The sequence below is a fragment of the Anarrhichthys ocellatus genome, unplaced genomic scaffold (genome assembly GCF_004355925.1).
Source record: "Anarrhichthys ocellatus isolate YVR2014 unplaced genomic scaffold, GSC_Weel_1.0 scaffold7, whole genome shotgun sequence".
Taxonomy (NCBI): Eukaryota; Metazoa; Chordata; class Actinopteri; order Perciformes; family Anarhichadidae; genus Anarrhichthys; species Anarrhichthys ocellatus.
Window position 1 is genome coordinate 10,660,560 of NW_022280037.1, and position 17,722 is coordinate 10,678,281.

General features: G+C 43.1%; 1 protein-coding gene across 6 annotated transcripts in view; it reads right to left on the reverse strand.

Moving 5' to 3' along the window:
• Positions 1 to 14,679, reverse strand: part of actn1 (actinin, alpha 1) — a 48,106-nt gene extending 33,427 nt beyond the window's left edge. For 4 of the 6 annotated variants that reach the window (XM_031847328.1, XM_031847327.1, XM_031847331.1 and 1 more), the window contains exon 1: positions 14,241 to 14,679. In XM_031847328.1, coding sequence (XP_031703188.1) covers positions 14,241 to 14,351 — 111 coding nt within the window. In that variant the 5' untranslated portion in view covers positions 14,352 to 14,679. The remainder of the gene's footprint in view (positions 1 to 14,240) is intronic. The other 2 variants (XM_031847329.1, XM_031847333.1) reach the window with 2 other exon arrangements.
• Between the last annotated feature and the right edge of the window lie 3,043 nt (positions 14,680 to 17,722).

A 17,722-nucleotide genomic window follows, 5' to 3' on the forward strand; every position in this document is an offset into this window, starting at 1 on the left:
TCTCTCTCTCTCTCTCTCTCTCTCTCTCTCTCTCTCTCTCTCTCTCTGTGTCTCTCTCTCACAGGAAGGACAGGAGTCTGAGGACCTGCCAACTAGCAAGGGGAGTGCGCTGAAAGGGTCAAAGGTCATTGTTCATCCCCCTCAGTCTCCTTCCTCTAAAACTCACTGGAGAGTACAGCCTGACTACACGCACACACACAATTCTGTGGCTCCAAAAACAGTAGAAGAGGCTGCCAGGCCAATGTGTTAGTGTGTGTGTGTGTGTGTGTGTGTGTGTGTGTGTGTGTGTACAGAGGAGGACGGACCGTTGTACTGGCTCACTGTAGCTGGTCGGGTTTGTTGAACTGACACTGTCAGTATAATTATGGCTCACCTTATTCAGAGTTGCTCAGCTGGACGTCTCGCTCGCTTTTATGTTTCTCTCAGTTTCCACCACGAATTTGGATGAACTTTCTAGATATTCATGTCGATATGAAACAAAAATATACTTTTTTAAACTTTAGTTTATATTAGCGAGTTTCAACCCTTTTTTAAAATTCAACAAATTCTGACAAACTGCTCAAAGCATCAGCGTTAAAAACAGGAAGTAACTGTAAAGAAAAGAAAGAACACAAGCCTAAAGAGGTGACCAAGCTTTTCTACAGTATTTACGGGTCGTAAGATGCTTCATTAATTACTGAACCTCGCAGAACTTTTTGGCGGCCCTGTAAACAACTCAAGGACTTTTCAAACTCATAGAGGACTTTAATTTGAATTTGTAGTGACGATCTCAAGGTTTCCAACTACAGCAAATATGTCACACCGACTCGACATTTAATATTAATCAAATTGGAAACAAAATATCTAGAATTTTCAATTTCATTCACAAAAAAATGGCTGAATTGATGAAGCTGTTGATATTGTTTTCTTTCTTGCATTGTTGTTGCCCTCATTGTTGTTGCCCTCATCTCAGTTCAGACCAGACACCACACACACACACACACACACACCAGAGAAGTGGAAGCGTTCTTTCCTCCAGCTTGCAGTCATGATGGAGTGCGACAGTCTCTCAGGTGCAGCATCCACCCAACTAGGCACTCAAACAGGCTGTTACTGCAAACCGCCGACTCAGCACAGCCATCCCATTACACTTATCTGTCGCCTTGGCTGCTGCTGCTGCTGCTGCTGCTGCTTCAGCGCGCGCGCGCACACACACGCGCACACACACGGGTGAGTGTGTGGAAGAAAATGCACCCCGGAGTGTGAACACAGAGAATAAAATATGCTAACACAGACACCCACATACAGCTCTTCTGCATGCAGCAAATACACTTCCACGTGCATGCAGACACACTCTCCACAGTTGGAGCTCCTGCTGACGGAGCATGTGAGACGGCCAAAAAGTGCAGATTGACAAAGAATAGCAGCCATTGTTATCAGTGCACTGATATTTACTCTATCGTGGCCTTGATGCATATTCATGCGTGTGTGTGTTGCAATGAGGAGTCAAAGAGTGGTAGTAGCTCTTTCCTCAGCAGAGTTCATTTGACAAAGAGCGGCTCGTCTGTGAAAATGCCGCAGAGCACCCAACACTGGGCGGTTGCTATGACAACCAACACAAGCCCGGAGACCCGCAAACAAACAGCTTGGCTCTTAAAAACCCACGAACACGAACACGGCTCCCCAAGCGCTCTCTCACACACACCCCACGCATCACAAGTTTACTACCACGAAAACGTCTGTGACGGTGAGAGCTCGCCCGGAGCTTAAATTCAACGACTTTCAAGGGAGGGTTTGGTGGAAGTCAAGGATCTGTAGTTCAAGTAATCTTACTAAAAGCATTCTGAAACGGCCGCTGACCCAAATATCCATCGTGTTTGGGTTTTCAAAAGGATGTTTGTGGTATTTTGACTTGTGTGTGTAACTAAATACATTTACTTAAATATTTAAAGTAGATGTTATGCATAATAGCCCCTTTTAGAGTGTTATATTATTATAGATTATATTATTGATGCATTAACTGAAGCAAATATTACTTTACTGTCCTAAATCTATTATAATGAATCATATATTTTAAACTGATCATAGTTTGTTTTGTATGTAACGGCTCTCATACAGTAATGTTACACCCAATAACGCCGTCTCCGCTCACGCGGACACAGTAGCACAAACCTCCAGTTCCCCCTCAGGAAAACACTGTTAGCTCTGTCAGCACTGTTTGCACCGTTAGCATCGTTAGCTGTGAGTACATTTTGATAATACTTTTTACATTGTATTACTTCATTTCAAGGAATCCACCACCACTGAAAACAAAGTACTCTTCATTTTATTTTTCTCACATCTGAGGATTTTCAAGCTTCAGCGATGTTTCATCTCCTCCGTTAAGCTTCCTTATTTGGTGGCAAATGTCTAACTGAACATGACACAGAAGATGAAGCACTTCTGCTGATCTCACAACACATAAAGTGGATGCAAATCCATGTGCAGATATTATTCAAATAGAGCCCAGGCATCAAGGAACAAGTCATCTAAAAGTCCAGTGTGAGCATGCATCTCCCCGCTTCACCGGTTTAAAGCACGAGTGTCCCGCTGCACAAAGGCCAGTCTGTAGAGAGCCCTGTTCTCTGTACTGCAAGTGTCCAAACCGACGCTCCAGCTCGGCTTTATGGTCCTTAACAAACATGGAGCACTATATAGACCTGAAGTTCTACTTCAATATTATCCGCCCAATGTAGATTGTTGGCAGCAAGGGAAATGAAGTAAAGTAAATTCTAAAGACAGCACGTCGATTAGAAAGTTGTTTATTAGATGTAATAAATGAAACTTTACAACAGAACCTTATTTAAAAAGATGGACAGATGGATCTGCACAAAACAAAGAGAAAAGGGATTTATTTTTTCCCTTAACTGGAATAAAGCGACCTAGCACAGCCGTAACTCCTGAGTCATGAAACAGTCAGATGCCAATCTAAACAGTATGATGGGAAGCACAGTGGCATATTCACCCGAGTCACAACACAGTAGTCATGAGTCAGCGCCAGCTCGGTTTGCCCGCATTGGTCGCGTGATGGGAAGTGTGCGGCCCGGTCGAGGTGCCGTGTTGTGCCGGAGCAGCGTTTTTTCACTGCTGACCATCACCTGACTCAAGAGAAATGCTGAGCTGGGAGGAGCGACGCTGCCCTGGAACAAAGCACGCTTTCAACACATTTACACACCGAGTGTACTAACTGTTAACGCATGTGCTACATTTCCATCCACCAGGATAGACATTATCAGGAGCACAGAAGCAATATTTTCTGTTAAAAACAAATACACTTCCTGTATCGTGGAAAAAGATAATTAATTCTGATGGTGTCCATAAAATTACTGAAAAGATATTCTACGTTTTCTATATCTAAGTACTCAGAACTTTTACTGAAGTAAAAGTGTAAAAAAGAAAATACTAAGTAAAATCCTGCATTCAAATCTTCCTTCAGTAAAATAATTGCCGTCAAAACAGACGCAGAAAGGCCCATTTCAGATGAATGCATATTTTATTATAATAACTGATGAATTAATGTGTTCATTTCTTTAATGTTGAAGCTGCTAAAAAGGTGGAGCTCATTCTATATTCTGACCAGAACACAGAGGTCTGTTGGCGCCCAGTTTAGGTGTGGTATCTGGTCTCTGGCAGTCTGTTTACAGACAAAGTGTTTCACATCAGTTTGTGTTAAATGGTTACCAACAGCGTAGGAGGGCGTTTTATGTGCCCAAGTTATGTTTTCTAGCTCAAATGTAGAAAATGGATTGTTTTTCATATTTGCGTTGACATTGTTGGACTTTTTTTGAGGTGTATTGTATTCGTTCTCCCTCTATCATTATGTTGTTGCTCCAGCTCGTTATGTCTGCCGTGCCTTGTAAGCCTGTGTGAGCTGAGCACCTTTTGGGGATTGTTGCTTTGGCCTCAGAGTTGCTTATACGTGGAGATCCAAACACCAAAAAAAAAATTCATCTTCCCGATCATCAGTTCCACATGCGAGTCAAAAGAGAGAAGCGGTAACATTTTCAGTTAAGCAAATAAATGTCACATGAAAGTCGGTTTTCAGGAGAGACGAGCATCCGGGTGTCACATCAACTGAAACCTTCATCATGAGGTACCGTGGCCATTTTACTTCCTCTGACCTCAACGCAAAATTTGTTTCACAGAATTATCATGGTGTTCCTACTTCCTGCTAGAAAAAAAAACGATCTGCAAGACAACTGAAAATACACTGAATGAGTCACTACATATGCTCTATGCCCAACACCACTGGCCATATCAACACACAGAGAAACAGTAGACCAATCAGAGCCTTGTATGCAGGATTAAGAATAGGGATGCTATATTTCTACAGTCCGCTATGTATCTAGCTGCATCAAAGAGTGGTGACAATCAAACGTGGATGAGATTGACAAGATCGACACAGCTGTAGAGGTCGTTCGAGAGATCCACTGTCTGAGTTGTGTTAGACTGCTGATGAAAAAAATGCAACATTTCCTGATTTAGCCGCTTCATTAATTCAATAAAAGCATTTTTAAAAAACAAAAAAACGGTGAAGAATTTAAAGGAAAATAAATATGTTCATCAACGAGTTAGCAAAGTTTTGTTAGCGGCTATTCTTCAATAAAACAAGTCTACTAATACGAAATATACCATAAGACACCAATACTGCAGGAAGGAAATTAAGCCTAACAAATAACGGGGGGCTTTTATTGTGAAAAATCTAAAGGAAATTAAATGTATTTATCCGCCGTTTTACAGCCACTTCTTTGACACCAAAATATATCCGATCACTATCCGATCAGGTTAAACTGAAGTGTGGACACACATGAAGACACAGCTAAGTTCTGATCTGGCGCACCTGATCACAAAAGTCGCTTTGAAAAGACAAAGAGTAGCCAAAAATAGAAAAATAACTCCTGAATCAGCATTTGCTAACCGATTGGTTAAAGTGGAGCAAAATATTCTAGAAATATGGTCTCGATGCAGAGATCAAACTCTGACGAAGAAATGATCGTATGTTGCTTTTGTGCACACTGATTCATGCAGAATCTCAATATATTTTAGAGTGCCATCACATTCAGGAGTAACGTTTTCAAGGAAAACAAGCAGCGGTGCTTTTTCACACAGCGAAGGCCATTTAATGGGCGAGACCATTGTTTAAAGCATCATTTACATTGACATTGAGAAGAGATGCTGGAGGATCTGTCCAAGTTCAGCTCTGCAAATGAATGATCGATGGACCTAATGTTCGTGTTGCAGTAATTAGTCGGAGCAGCACATTACTTCTTTTCTTCTGAAAGAAGAACCACCTCAGCTGGACCGTTTCCTTGGGGAAACCCTGTGCAGCTCGGACTATTTTAGGTAAGTGGAATATTCCAATATTCATGCTAATCAACAATAGAGACCATGTTACAGTGTCGAAGGTGCACAGTTCCAGCTTCACCCAAATATGACCTGAGATACATAGTGACATAACTTTTAAGGTTGTGAAAAGGGAACCGTATTTTGTGCTGTGCGAAGAAAAATCTTCCAGGCATCTGTGTTTGTTCTCTGGCTTCTCTGGGCTGGATCAGTGGAAGGTCACAGAGGTTGTAATTAAGACTTGCGAGAAGGAAGCTCTTGGGCAAAGTCATGAAGAATCGAAGAAGAAGAGCTCTCTGTCGAGCTCATCGCAGCCTTTCTGAGTGAACCACAGCTACAAAGGAGCAGCTAAACCGGCTGCTTTGGCATTGCTGCAGTTTGTACCCCACCAGTTTGTGTCCGTCCACCAGCTGCAGCACCTGCCAGCACTTCACACAGCTCAAACCACTCGGCCACCCCGCCGCTCTGCCAAGGGCTCTCCACCACAACAAGCAGCAGGCCGGCTCTGCACCTTGTGCCGGGTTACCAGGGCTGGGGGCGGTCCGAGGGGAGGTGTCTGTTACAACTTGTAACGAGATCTGCCACCAGAACTTCACGCTGTTGTTTACCGTCGCAAATCAAGTGACGTCGGGAGCGTGCAGACTAATCCTGCAGCTATGAAACAAAGTAGTGCAAAGGAAAAGAGATGTAGGTCAGCATCTTCTGCAGAGTTGAACTATGCGGACCGTCTCACAAACAGCACAGAGCCATTGGCACGCGATGCAACTTGCCTTCAGGGAGTCAGACTCCAACTGATCATGAGCGCAGACGGAATTAGGCGATCGATAGCAGCCTGTGATTGAAAGTCAGACGTTCAATACTTGTCCCACTTTAGAAAAGTGGAAGAGTGCAGCAGAACAAATAGCCCATGGCCTCGGAGTCCATCCGAACACAAGGACTCAAGAACTCACCAACACAAATTGATCCATTTCCAACATTATCATCATTCATTTGGCTGTATCTCCTTTCTGTGCACTCTGTGGCTTTAATCGTCCTTCTACTCACTCCTTGCCTGCAACATAGGCCACCTAGGAAGCTGATTCACCACACTGAATGTAACTCCCTCTGAATTAGACTTAATTGCCTGCAGTGTAAATAAAAACCCCAAGAACCATCCTGTCTTTATTGTTCAAATGCTGCAATTGCCTATTTATTACACACTGAGCAAATAATAGTGACGCACCACACTGTGCGCAGTGGAAGACAGGCGGCTTCCTGATAAGGCTGGAGGGAGATTTCAACGCTGAAGCAAGGAAAACACTTTTTCCTTACATCCATCGCCGCCCACTCAGTCACATTGGGCAGACGGGGGGCAGAGAGACGGAGAGAAAGAGCAAAAAGAAAGGTAAGAGTGGGGGGAAAACTGATGAGAGAGGAACAATCTCTGGCATAGGAAACATTTTTAGTACTTTTGTTTTTACAGGTCTTAATGTTCTTCACTAATTTACATAACATAACAGCGTTTTAAGCTCCACTTAGTCTGTATCATGAAAGCTCTCACAGTTCCACTCTCCAAGAGTCGACTTAACTCGTCCGGAGGGGGGGGGAGAACTCCTGCGCCGCATGGGAAGTGATGCGTTGATAAGTTTCCGGCATAAGCAGCGGCTGATTTTGGATAAACAGCAGAAGAAAAGCTGGGTAATTGGTGTGAGCGGTGACGACCACCACGGCAAAGAGAAGTCAAACTTCATCAAGAGAAAATACAAGAAACTGTTTCCACTTTTAAAAAGTCCTCTCTCGCTGACGGACACTAAATAAATACGTCCAAACGTTGGCATCACTTCTTGTTGAAACATAATGTCTTGTTTTCTTTTTCCTTTGATGTTTGGGAAATGGGCTTAATTGCGTTCTCACAGAGATTTAGATAATAAAAACAACACTCTCATATCTGTTCGTTGAATATGAAGCCGCAGCCAGCAGCAGGTTAGCTTAGCTTAGCATAAAGACTGAAAACGGATGGAAGCAGCTAGCATACCTCTATCCAAAGGTAACTAAAAAAAAGTAAATCAAACTACGAGCATCTCTTAAGTTCACTAAACAATAGATTACATGTTTGTTTAAATCAGTGTAAAAATAACAATTAGCTGTTTAGGCTAGCTGTTTTCCTCTGTTTCCTTTAAGCTAAGCTAAGCAGCTGCTGGTTTTAGCCTTATATCTAACAGACAGACTGGTATGCCTTAAGTTTCTGTTGACTGGGCTATTAGTAAAGTTATGTCTTTACTTTTAATATACAAGAGTAATGGATTACATTGTTAACAGAGCAGGTATGTTGCAGGAGGGAAACACCCTGAAGCAACTTTAGAGTAAAGAGTCATTTGATGGCTCGGTGATGATAAATTATTGACTCTCGGTTGACAACGTGACAAAGGATGGCCTCCTGAACACGCTCTCTTTGTGCAGCGACCTGAAAGCTCCTCTGTCTGAACCTCTTCTTCCACTCACTGCCCCCCCTCCCTCTCTTCTCTCCCCTCTCCCTCCTCAGAGCTCCACCCACACAACTACTGAATGGAAAGGTGTGCCTGTTGCCTGCCCGTATCCATTTACTCAAACCTACATGAGACGCGCCGCAGCTGCTCCTGTGAGGAGGCTTAGAGCTAATACACTCACATGTTCATAGACCCTCCGACTACAGAGCGAGCCCCCCCTCCGGCTTTAAAGAGAGGCTTCGCAGTGAGCGCATGCACTTGAGAATGCATGTGGCTTGATTAATAGCATTAGCGGAGGAAAGACCCGGCTACATCCTTCCCATGTGGTGCAGGAAAATTCCTTGGGAACATGCAGACAGATCCGTCTATAAACCCCCTCTGGGTCGTATGCGATTGAAGACATGTGACCATAAGTGTGTAGCGGTTCCAGACATGTTCGAGCATTATTAAGCAGTTTTTTTTTTTTTTTTGCACAACTCCCAAATCCCATGGTGGATGTAGAATCCAAAAAAAACTCCCCTTCTGGAGTCTCAAATCTGCCACCAAGCAAATATAAAACTCCAGCGTGTGCAGGATGAATTGTTCATTATGAGACGATGATGCAACGCAGTCAAACGTATCCAAACCTCGAACTAAATTTTTTAAATTTCATCGCACTATTGGCCTGCTTTAATGACCTATAACTGGGAGCTGATTTCTGTATACGTTTCTAAATTTGGAGCTCGAGCCTGAGAAAATAAGCTATGCAAGAACTTTTCAAACCGTGAATTCTAAAAAAGAAAAAAAACAGATGCTTTGTGTAGCTTGATGAGGAATAATTAGCTTTCACCTTCCCCAAACAAATAGAAGGGGAAACTATTCAGAACTGTAACTTAAGCGGGAAAATGCTTTCCAGACCGAGACTGGATGAGGAGTTCAACCTTCTCTCTCCGGACATTAAGGTTACAGCTGGGACTTGCTTTCTTAGTCATTGGCACTGAAACAAGTATTTAAACCCAAAAAAGAGTTGTGGTGCAAAACTCTGAGGAGATGCAGTTTACCAATACTCAAAGAGAACAAGAATGGAAACTTGTGTCATGGATGTGAAACTTGTTGCACTCGACTATTGAATTGCTAAAGATGAAAAACAACCTGTAGGATAAGTGTTTTGGGAAATCCTAAGCTGCCTTCCCATTGACTTTTCTTGAGTAAACACTGCCACCAGCTCTCAAACTAGAAAACCTCAGCGGAGGACATTATCCCTCTCCGAGATGTGGAGTCGTGTAAGGTAAGAGTCATTAGACGCAGGTCAGTATCTTCTGGGACTCTATACATCAAGCCAGGAGCTTCAGGCTATAAAGAGACTGTTTCCTCCCGATTGAAAGCTTCTCACGAGACGCGCATAACAAGATGTTTCGGTTAGTAATGAAACATGCTCGATCGGAACCCCGGTGGTGTTCAGGCAGGGTTGAATTATTGACGGACAGAAAACGAAGAAGGGATAGGATGAGGGCAGAAGTGGTTCGAAAAGTGAGCTTGACTCAGGTTCGAATCCCAACTGGGACCAATGTAGCAAGGAAAACCCGTTCAAGTGCTCCGGTCACCCCATTTTCATCAGCCATTAAATTTGAGTCTTGATGGTGGGCTTATCCTTCATTAATCATGTTAAAATGCTCAGTTGTGATTGGTGTTATTTAGTTTTAAAGTTCACTTGGCTTCTATGTTTAATAAAATAATACATTTCCATCCAAAACATGAACATTTATCGGTGATTACAAACTTTTATAAGCTAGTGTAAGTCCACAACGGCGTCAACTAAATGCTGATTTAAGACAATCTGCATCTTCATTGTACGATTGCTGAATTTCAAATCGTTGGACTCCAACTCTAATCCCCCCCCTTTGGCTGAGCTGTGAGCACAAGCATAAAACTTCCTCCGATGGGACGAGTGGATGGCTGGATGCTCCTGGGCCCTCTCAGCTGTGGTGTCAGCCCGTGACCCCATCAATCAGGACAAACGAGACGGGGCCCTGACAGCGTGACCGGGGCAGGATGATCGGTTCACCAGGGAGCTCCTGTTGGGATTTATAGCCCGGCTGTGTTAACCACGACAGCGAGCGGACACCGGATTATCAGCACTCGAGAGCACTCGAGACTTCTATTAAGATATCTTTCAGTTTTCTTACTTCTTACTATTTCACAGACAACATCAGCCGCCCTGACAGATGACTAAGAGTGAGAAATGAATACCAAGTCGTCTCCGGCCGAGACACAGACAGAAAGTTTCTCATTTCCCTGAAGCGTCTTTTGCTCAGACAGAGGAGGCATCTGAGACACAAGGCTGCTTCACGTTCTCACTTTTCCTTAAAGGAATACGTTGACTTTTTAAAAAAAAAAAATACGCTCATTCACTCTCCTGTCGAGAGTTAGACATTGTACGTTGAATATAAGGTCACAGCCAGCAACATATACTCGTACTGAAGGTTTCTACGATATCACACCAAAAATGATTTTGTTATTCCGAATAAGTTTTCCTACAAATGTCCAGCAACACGGGCGATCATAGGCAACAAGCTATGTGACAATTAAGTCAACATTTACTTTGGGGTTTCACACGGGACACGTACAGCTGTCTCCTGGGTGAAAGTCTTGGGTTTTTAGACCCACCAAGTTTTCACTGTTTAAACCCTTAAAACTAAGGATGTCTTTTCAAAACTGTTACTCTAATACGTAATATTAAATAGAAACATCTCTGAATATTGTCAGAGGGTTTTCAGCAAATTAGGGAAGAGGAAGCGTTTTCTGTCGCATTAAACATTTTTCTCAACATTCCCAGGAGATCTGAACTGATGACCTGCAGCTCACCAAACTGCTTGTATCATCAATACATGTCCAATATTCAATTTTAGTGACTTAAAATAAATAATGTGAGTTTAATAAAGGGCTCAAGATAATAATGGAAAACATCACATGAAAAACAGCCAGCCAGTTCATTGAAAATGGGGGGCGGGGTGACACACTCTTCCGCACGCTCATGTTTTATGTAGTGAAAAGAAGCAACATTTCAGCACATAACGCCTTTATCAGGCTGTCTCTCTGCCACAGAGAGAGACAGACAGAGAGAGAGAGAGAGAGAGAGACAGAGGGGAGATTCACTCTTTCCACATTCCCTGCTTTGTCAAAGCCACTCTGTGACGCTCTTCTTTTGTTAAGAGAGAGCTGCACAAGGTGCATCATGGGAACAGAGGAATCTGATGACGGGAAGCATTTTGTGAGGTGGCAGGAGCTGATATTACACATCCTATTATGCAATTCAGTAAACAGCTGCCGTCACACACTCGTTCATGCCTTGAGTCGTTAAAAGGTTCCGAACAGTTTGTCTTCCTTCCTGGATATGAATATGTACGCAGATACAGTAAGTGGTATTTTCTCACTTTCGATGTCGGTCACTCAGGATGCTCAGTTTGGACGCATGCGGCCAGAGACAGCCCCGCCCAAAGGGAGCGCTGATTAGTCAAAGTGGGGAGTGTTAAGTGTCGACAAGGCTGATGACGGAGTCGCTTAGTGGACACTTCCTGCTCATCGGTCACACAAAAACACAAGTTCCTGCACAGCCTTCTCTAGTCTTGCGTCACGATTCCTTGAAATGTATTGACCAGCACACTTCTGCTGGGCGTTGGCCCAGACCTTGATTGGTTTCCAATAAAAGAAAAATGACTCCTTTATTTCATAATTTTCTTTTTTTTTCCTCCACTTAGTGTGTCAGAGAGACTCAGAAAAGAGGTCCGGTCCACGTCTGTCACAACTGATTCATTTGAGACTCAAAGGCACGAAAAGGGGGACAAAAAGTTTTTTTGGAGGGAAAAAAAACAAATGATCAGACTGATGAGGAGCGAGTGGATCTTATCTGTGACCTGACTCGCACAGTCTGAGCAGGGGAATGTGGGTGTGTGTTGGGAGTGTTTGGGAACACAGGGGCTGGGGTGTGATGGGAAGTGGGAGGTTTACAGGCAGGGCCTGATCGAAGGTACTGCAGCTTATATCCTTATAAGGACAAACCTGGACAAATTAGCCACGGCAGCTAACACCTGAACTCCACCTTCCAGCTATGACAACAGAAAGAAATGTTAGAGACTACGTGTGCGTTTGTTTAACAGAGGTGTGATGTGACTAATACATAAACAAAATCCCCTGTTTGTTTCGGTGGAACTATGTGTGAGCTGCAGCTTTAAGTAACATCTGGCAGAGTGTACCTGAGACACCTGGATCTGCAAAGACATTCAGATTCCAAGATAAGAGGATGCCAGCGCCTTTATGCCCGGGGGTCAGGTTAAGACTTGCACCAGACTCAAAATATTTGAAACACCCTCTGACATGCCGGAGTTGCGTGCGTCAAAGTGAATTGCAAAATGGAGCCAAGCAAAAAGTCCTCACCTGTGCAATTTGTACTTCTCGGTTAGTTTCATTTTTCCCCATTATTTTCATTCTTTGACAGTCTAGTTCATCTCTTGGTTAAAACAGGTTTACTTTGGTGATCAAATATTTGCCGTTGCTTCTTGACAAACAACCTAATAGTCTTAAGGCTACAAGTAAAGCAACACACACAGAAGATGACTGAACCAACAGACTCTAAGTAAGCGCCTCAAAGAAGCTGGTTGATTCATTGAAACATGTCAGAATTTTAAATATCTACATGATAATTATGCTTTTCTTGATTGGAAACAATCAGCAAACATGAAAAAGCTTCTAGGTCATCTGCTCATCAGCAGCAAGAAGCTGATTGCTGACGCTTGGAGGCATATGGACGAGTGTGTGTGCGTGTATAGCTCCACTGGCCCTGTGGCTGCGTGTGTGGCTGTGTGTGTGTGTGTGTGTCTTCCCTCTCAGACTCTCAATGTGTTGTCTAGTCAGATCTCAACATAAACACTTATCGCTGCTCTCTGTGGAGAGAAACATGAATAAAACATCCCCCGCTCTCTGCAGGATGGTGAGATAAAAGGGGGTCATCAGAGGAAAGTATTTCACTCATGATGGAAGGTCTGTGATCCAGGCTGGAGGGGAAGTGTGAGCTAAACTATCAGGTGTCACGTGCACACTTTTCTCTTCACAGCATCAAGAGTTTAAGGCACTGCCCAGCCCTGCCTGCTGTCCACACCTGACATCAGCGCTGCATACCTTTCCCTTTATTTCCGTTCAGTTCGCCTTCGACCGGTAGCAGCCTGCCGATGACATAATCCATGAAACTAGGAGCTGAGAGTTTGCAGAGCAAAGGGAGAAACTTGTAGGGGGGGGGGAGTTTTCCAACGGCAGCGAGAGGGGCCGATTATTACCATTTTTGGGCACGCTTGCTCCCATGCAAGCCCAGCCCAAACCGCAGCGCATACTCAGATTCCACAGCGCTTTTCTTCCCCGTTTTTTTTGTTTTTTTTCTCAAAAGCGCAGGACAAACGTTTGAGGAGCAAGGGAGGGAAAAAAGTAACACCCCTTTCTCGAAACAGACCATTCATATTCATACTCAGTCTGGAAACGCACAAAAAGAGCAGCAGCTGTTGGACGCGTGTAGGTGATTTGGGCTCGTAAAAGACAATGTATGGATGTCCTTCAGCGCTTTGTTATAAAGATTGACCCGTTGGCGCGCCGGGTTATGGAGCTGGTATTCATCCAGTGGGGGAAATGAACGCGGTAATATGTTCAGAGATTAAAGAAGAATCAACTAACTCCAGACTGTAGCCATGATACATCAAACAACCTCCCAAATTAAAAACACATTAAACATGGATGCAGACTCCGCGCGTAAATGCGCCAAAACAGCCAAATAAAGGAGACGTAAAATGAGTTATTGTGGGTTTAACCCCCTCCTCACACACCCTAACACACACTCCAATCCCCCAGTTGCGAAGCATGGCCTAATCCACGTCGCATCATGAGCCAGATGACAGGAGGGGCCAGTCCCACACCATATGCAGTCAAGCGCATGGCTGACATCTGTTGCGCTGGAAAAGGTGGGCGTCCAGTCCAGTTTTTAATCGTTTTTCTGACCCCCTCTTTTTTTTTTTTTTTTTCCCCCCCCCTTTTTTTTTTTTTTTCCCCCCCCCCCCCCCCCCTTTATTCTGTCCCTCCTGCTGCAGGCTATTTCATAACGCTACACAGGATATGAGTGCGAGATGTGGGGGCGAGAAAAAGTTTTGAGCTCACCAGATAAAAAGTAGCTGAGAAACCCCAACAGGTGATCACCAACGCGATAATGAGCTTAATAATTAAAGCAAAGAACCAGCCGGTTTGCTGCCTCTGAACTCATCAATCTGCGGCCAAAGTGATCACTTGTAATCAATGTGCGACAATAATATTAATCAGCTCCATCGTTGGTATCAGCATCGCAAGCAACAGCCGCACTTCCGCACCTTTACACCGGAGGTAGAAGGAAGTCAGTCTCACCTTTCTCTGCTGCTTCTCCCATGCAGGATCCAGGAGGAGATCCCGATCCCAGGCATCTTCCTGGTGCATGTAATCAATTTCGTCATCATCATACTGCTCCATGTTATACATGTATCTCTAAAGCTTTAATATAATATATATATAGACGCTCTCTGCTTCTGTTTTAAGCTGTGTCCACCCGGTCCTCGGCGCGGAGATGTTTTGCAGCGGTATATCAGCTCGATCTACTCTCCGCCACGCATTCAAGACGGTGTGTGGATGAAATTAACGGTCCACCCCAGGCCTCGCTCTCGCTCTCTTTCTCTCTCTCTCTCACCCTCCAACTCTGCCTCTTTTCTCTCTCTATCTGCTCTAGTTTTCGCCCAGCAGCAGTGCTCCGCGGTGGGTAAGCAGGTTCTAGTGGAGAGGAGCGACGGACGCAAAAACTTTGCTTCAGACAAATTGAATCGATAACCGACCGAGGGATCTGATTGGACGCCGCGCGTGCGCACATGAACCGCCTTCCATGCGTGGATTGGCTGGTTCGGCTGTCAGTGCGCAGGCTTAATATCCAAGGTTGCCTCTTTAGGTTGATCCGAGGATACTGTAACGCGTTACTTACGCGGTGTAAGTAAATCTCTTAAAGTTTTTAAGAACAAACAAAAAGAAAAATAATGTTAATGTTTGGTGTTTTTTTTTAAGCTGAGGAGTTGTTCTTTACTTTAGTAAAAATAACATTTACTCAAGTACTGTAGGTTACTGTTGAGAGTAATGTATACTAGGCTATATTTATGGATAACAATTATTGACGCATCAATGTGTACTTTGCTTTAGCCGATATACCTTCATCTGCTGCGTGAAGTGAAGTTTTGTCTTAATCTAAAATATTACATCATACATTTGTAATATTGTTATTTTGTACCATTAATCGAAACATATTGCAAGTAACTACAGCTATAACATAAAGGTACTGGAGTAATCTGAAATGTAGTGGAGTAGAAGTTGCAGAAAATGTATTCAAGTAAAGTACAAGTACTTCAAAATTGTACTTGTGTTTCTTTCCAACACTGGGGGTCAGATAAATCTCTGGAAAGTGACGAAGTACATTTACTCACGAAGTGCACTTACGTACAATTTTGAGATACTTAGATTGTTTTTGAGTATTTTAATAGTATGCTACTTATACCACACTAAATGTCAAAGGCAAATGTTGTACTTACTACTCCACTACATTTATCTGACAGTTGGAGTTACTTTACAGATAAACAAAACATATGATCCATTTACATAAAATACTGTGATGAAACTATCCAGCAGTATATAGTTAAACAACATTAATATTATACTTACAGGTTGAAGAATCAGGAATAACATTTCACAGATATGCCATATATAATAAAACTCTTTAGAAAGGACCATTCTGCCGAACAAGTACTTTTACTTTAAAGGTGCAGTAGGAGGAGGTGTAGGATTCGGCAGCATCTAGTGGTGAGGTTGCAGATTGCAACCAACTGAAACTTCTTCCAAGTTTGAAGCGAGTAGGAGAACTACGGTGGCCCACACGAAAAACACGAAAGGCCCCATCTAGAGCCAGTGTTTGGTTTCGCCGCGCTGTGAAGAGGAACAGTTCCATATGTCGGTATAAATGGCTCATTTTAAGGTCACGAAAACACGATTCTTATTTTCAGGAGATTATATTCCATTTCTGCCAGTAGATCCCCGAAAATGCTACACACTGTACCTTTAAGTATATTGCTGTAAATATTTTGAAATACTGAAATATTGAACTACTTGTAACAGATCATTTTTACTGAGTGGCATTGCTTTTTGTACTTCAGTAAATGATGAAGTAATGATGAAGTACTTCCTCCACCACTGATTTCTATATGTATACAGGCCATTATTGAGCTGTGTGAAATACAGCATTTGCACTGCACACGCTCACAACAGACTCCCAGTCATTCAGAAAAGAAAGGTAAGTCAACGAGGCTCCTGTAAACATGTGAAGGGAATGCCAGGTCTGTCTGCCTTGTAAGGTAAACCGACTCTCCCTCTCTGTCTGTCACACACACACACATATTCACAGTCTGACACACACACACACACACACACACACACATGCACACACTCGCACAGAGCAGGAAAGACACACGGGATAGCCCCGGCAGTCCGGAGAAAGTGGAGCGCTCTTCCATATATGGACAAACTTCCAAGGGTGAATGTTTGGGAAAGTGATGTCACGGACCGGGAGCCGACTGCCAGCTCACCGCTCGCCCAGGTCCCAACGGCAGCCTGGTGGTGGTGATGAAAGTCAGTCACAGAACAAAACCAAAAGTAGCTGACTGAAGCAGGTTCGTAATGGAGTCTGGAGATAATTATACACTTGCTTTTTTTCTCTCCATTAACTAATTAAGCTACAGTCGTTTGAAAAACAAAGTGATTCAACTTTACATTTAAATTAAACTATTAGCTAAAAGATTATACAATGTTCATTATATGTGCCAATTAGTAGTTCCATTTCATTATTGTGGCTTTAAATAATGAATGATTTAATTAGCTTATAAATGGATTTGCAAAAAACATTGGAACCATGAGTCTAAAGCCATGTTAGCAGCTGTACTAGGATCAGGGCATGTGTGTCTCTTGATATAAATAACAATGTAAGTGATCAGTAAGGGTTCAAATCACAAAAGAACGAAGGGAGACGGTCGATTAAAATGCATTTTGAAAGGTAAAAATCTGTTGAATCACTGTGGAGATATCCCCAGAGAAACATACATTTAACATTTGCCCAGGGGGAAAAGCAATATGCTGAGAACATAAAACACTCTGAAAGGTCTCCTGAATGTGTCATACTGAGAGGATATTGAGCCGTGGAGCAAAGGACCCTGGGAGTAGATACGCTCCTGCTGTACTCAGGCACAGCCGTGCTTTGAGTTAAATAGCAATGGTCACCATGTTAACCATCTTAGTTTAGTATGATAGCATGCTAACATTGGCTAATTAGCACTAAACAGAGCACAACTGAGGTTTATGGGAATGTCATTAGTTTAGGTGTTTGCTCATAAAATAGTGCTGCAGGAATGAGTCCTGAAATGTGTAAATGAGTCAGCATTTGTTTTTTGTTTGAAGTTTGTGGCTTAACACAAGCTTAGGAGATTTCAACGTTTTGTTCTACGACATAAAATACGGCAGTGAATATCCCACTTCTGAATGTTGAAGCTTTACGGGGTTTTAGGGTATTAAACATGCAGCGCTGACCTGTGTGACCTGACCCTTTCTTCTTCACACAGCCAAGCTACTCACAGCTCCAAAAATATCCGCGTCAATTTCCAGGCTTTATTTTAGATAAACTGATCGGATATTCTAAATGGTTACTTTCTCGCCTAAAACTTAATAACAGCTTCTTTAAAAGCTTAAAAACAGTTGTGCTAAATCGCCTTAGTTCAGGTAAAAAAACAAGGTTAATATATGTTGCTCTGATGAAGCTTTCAATAGATTTT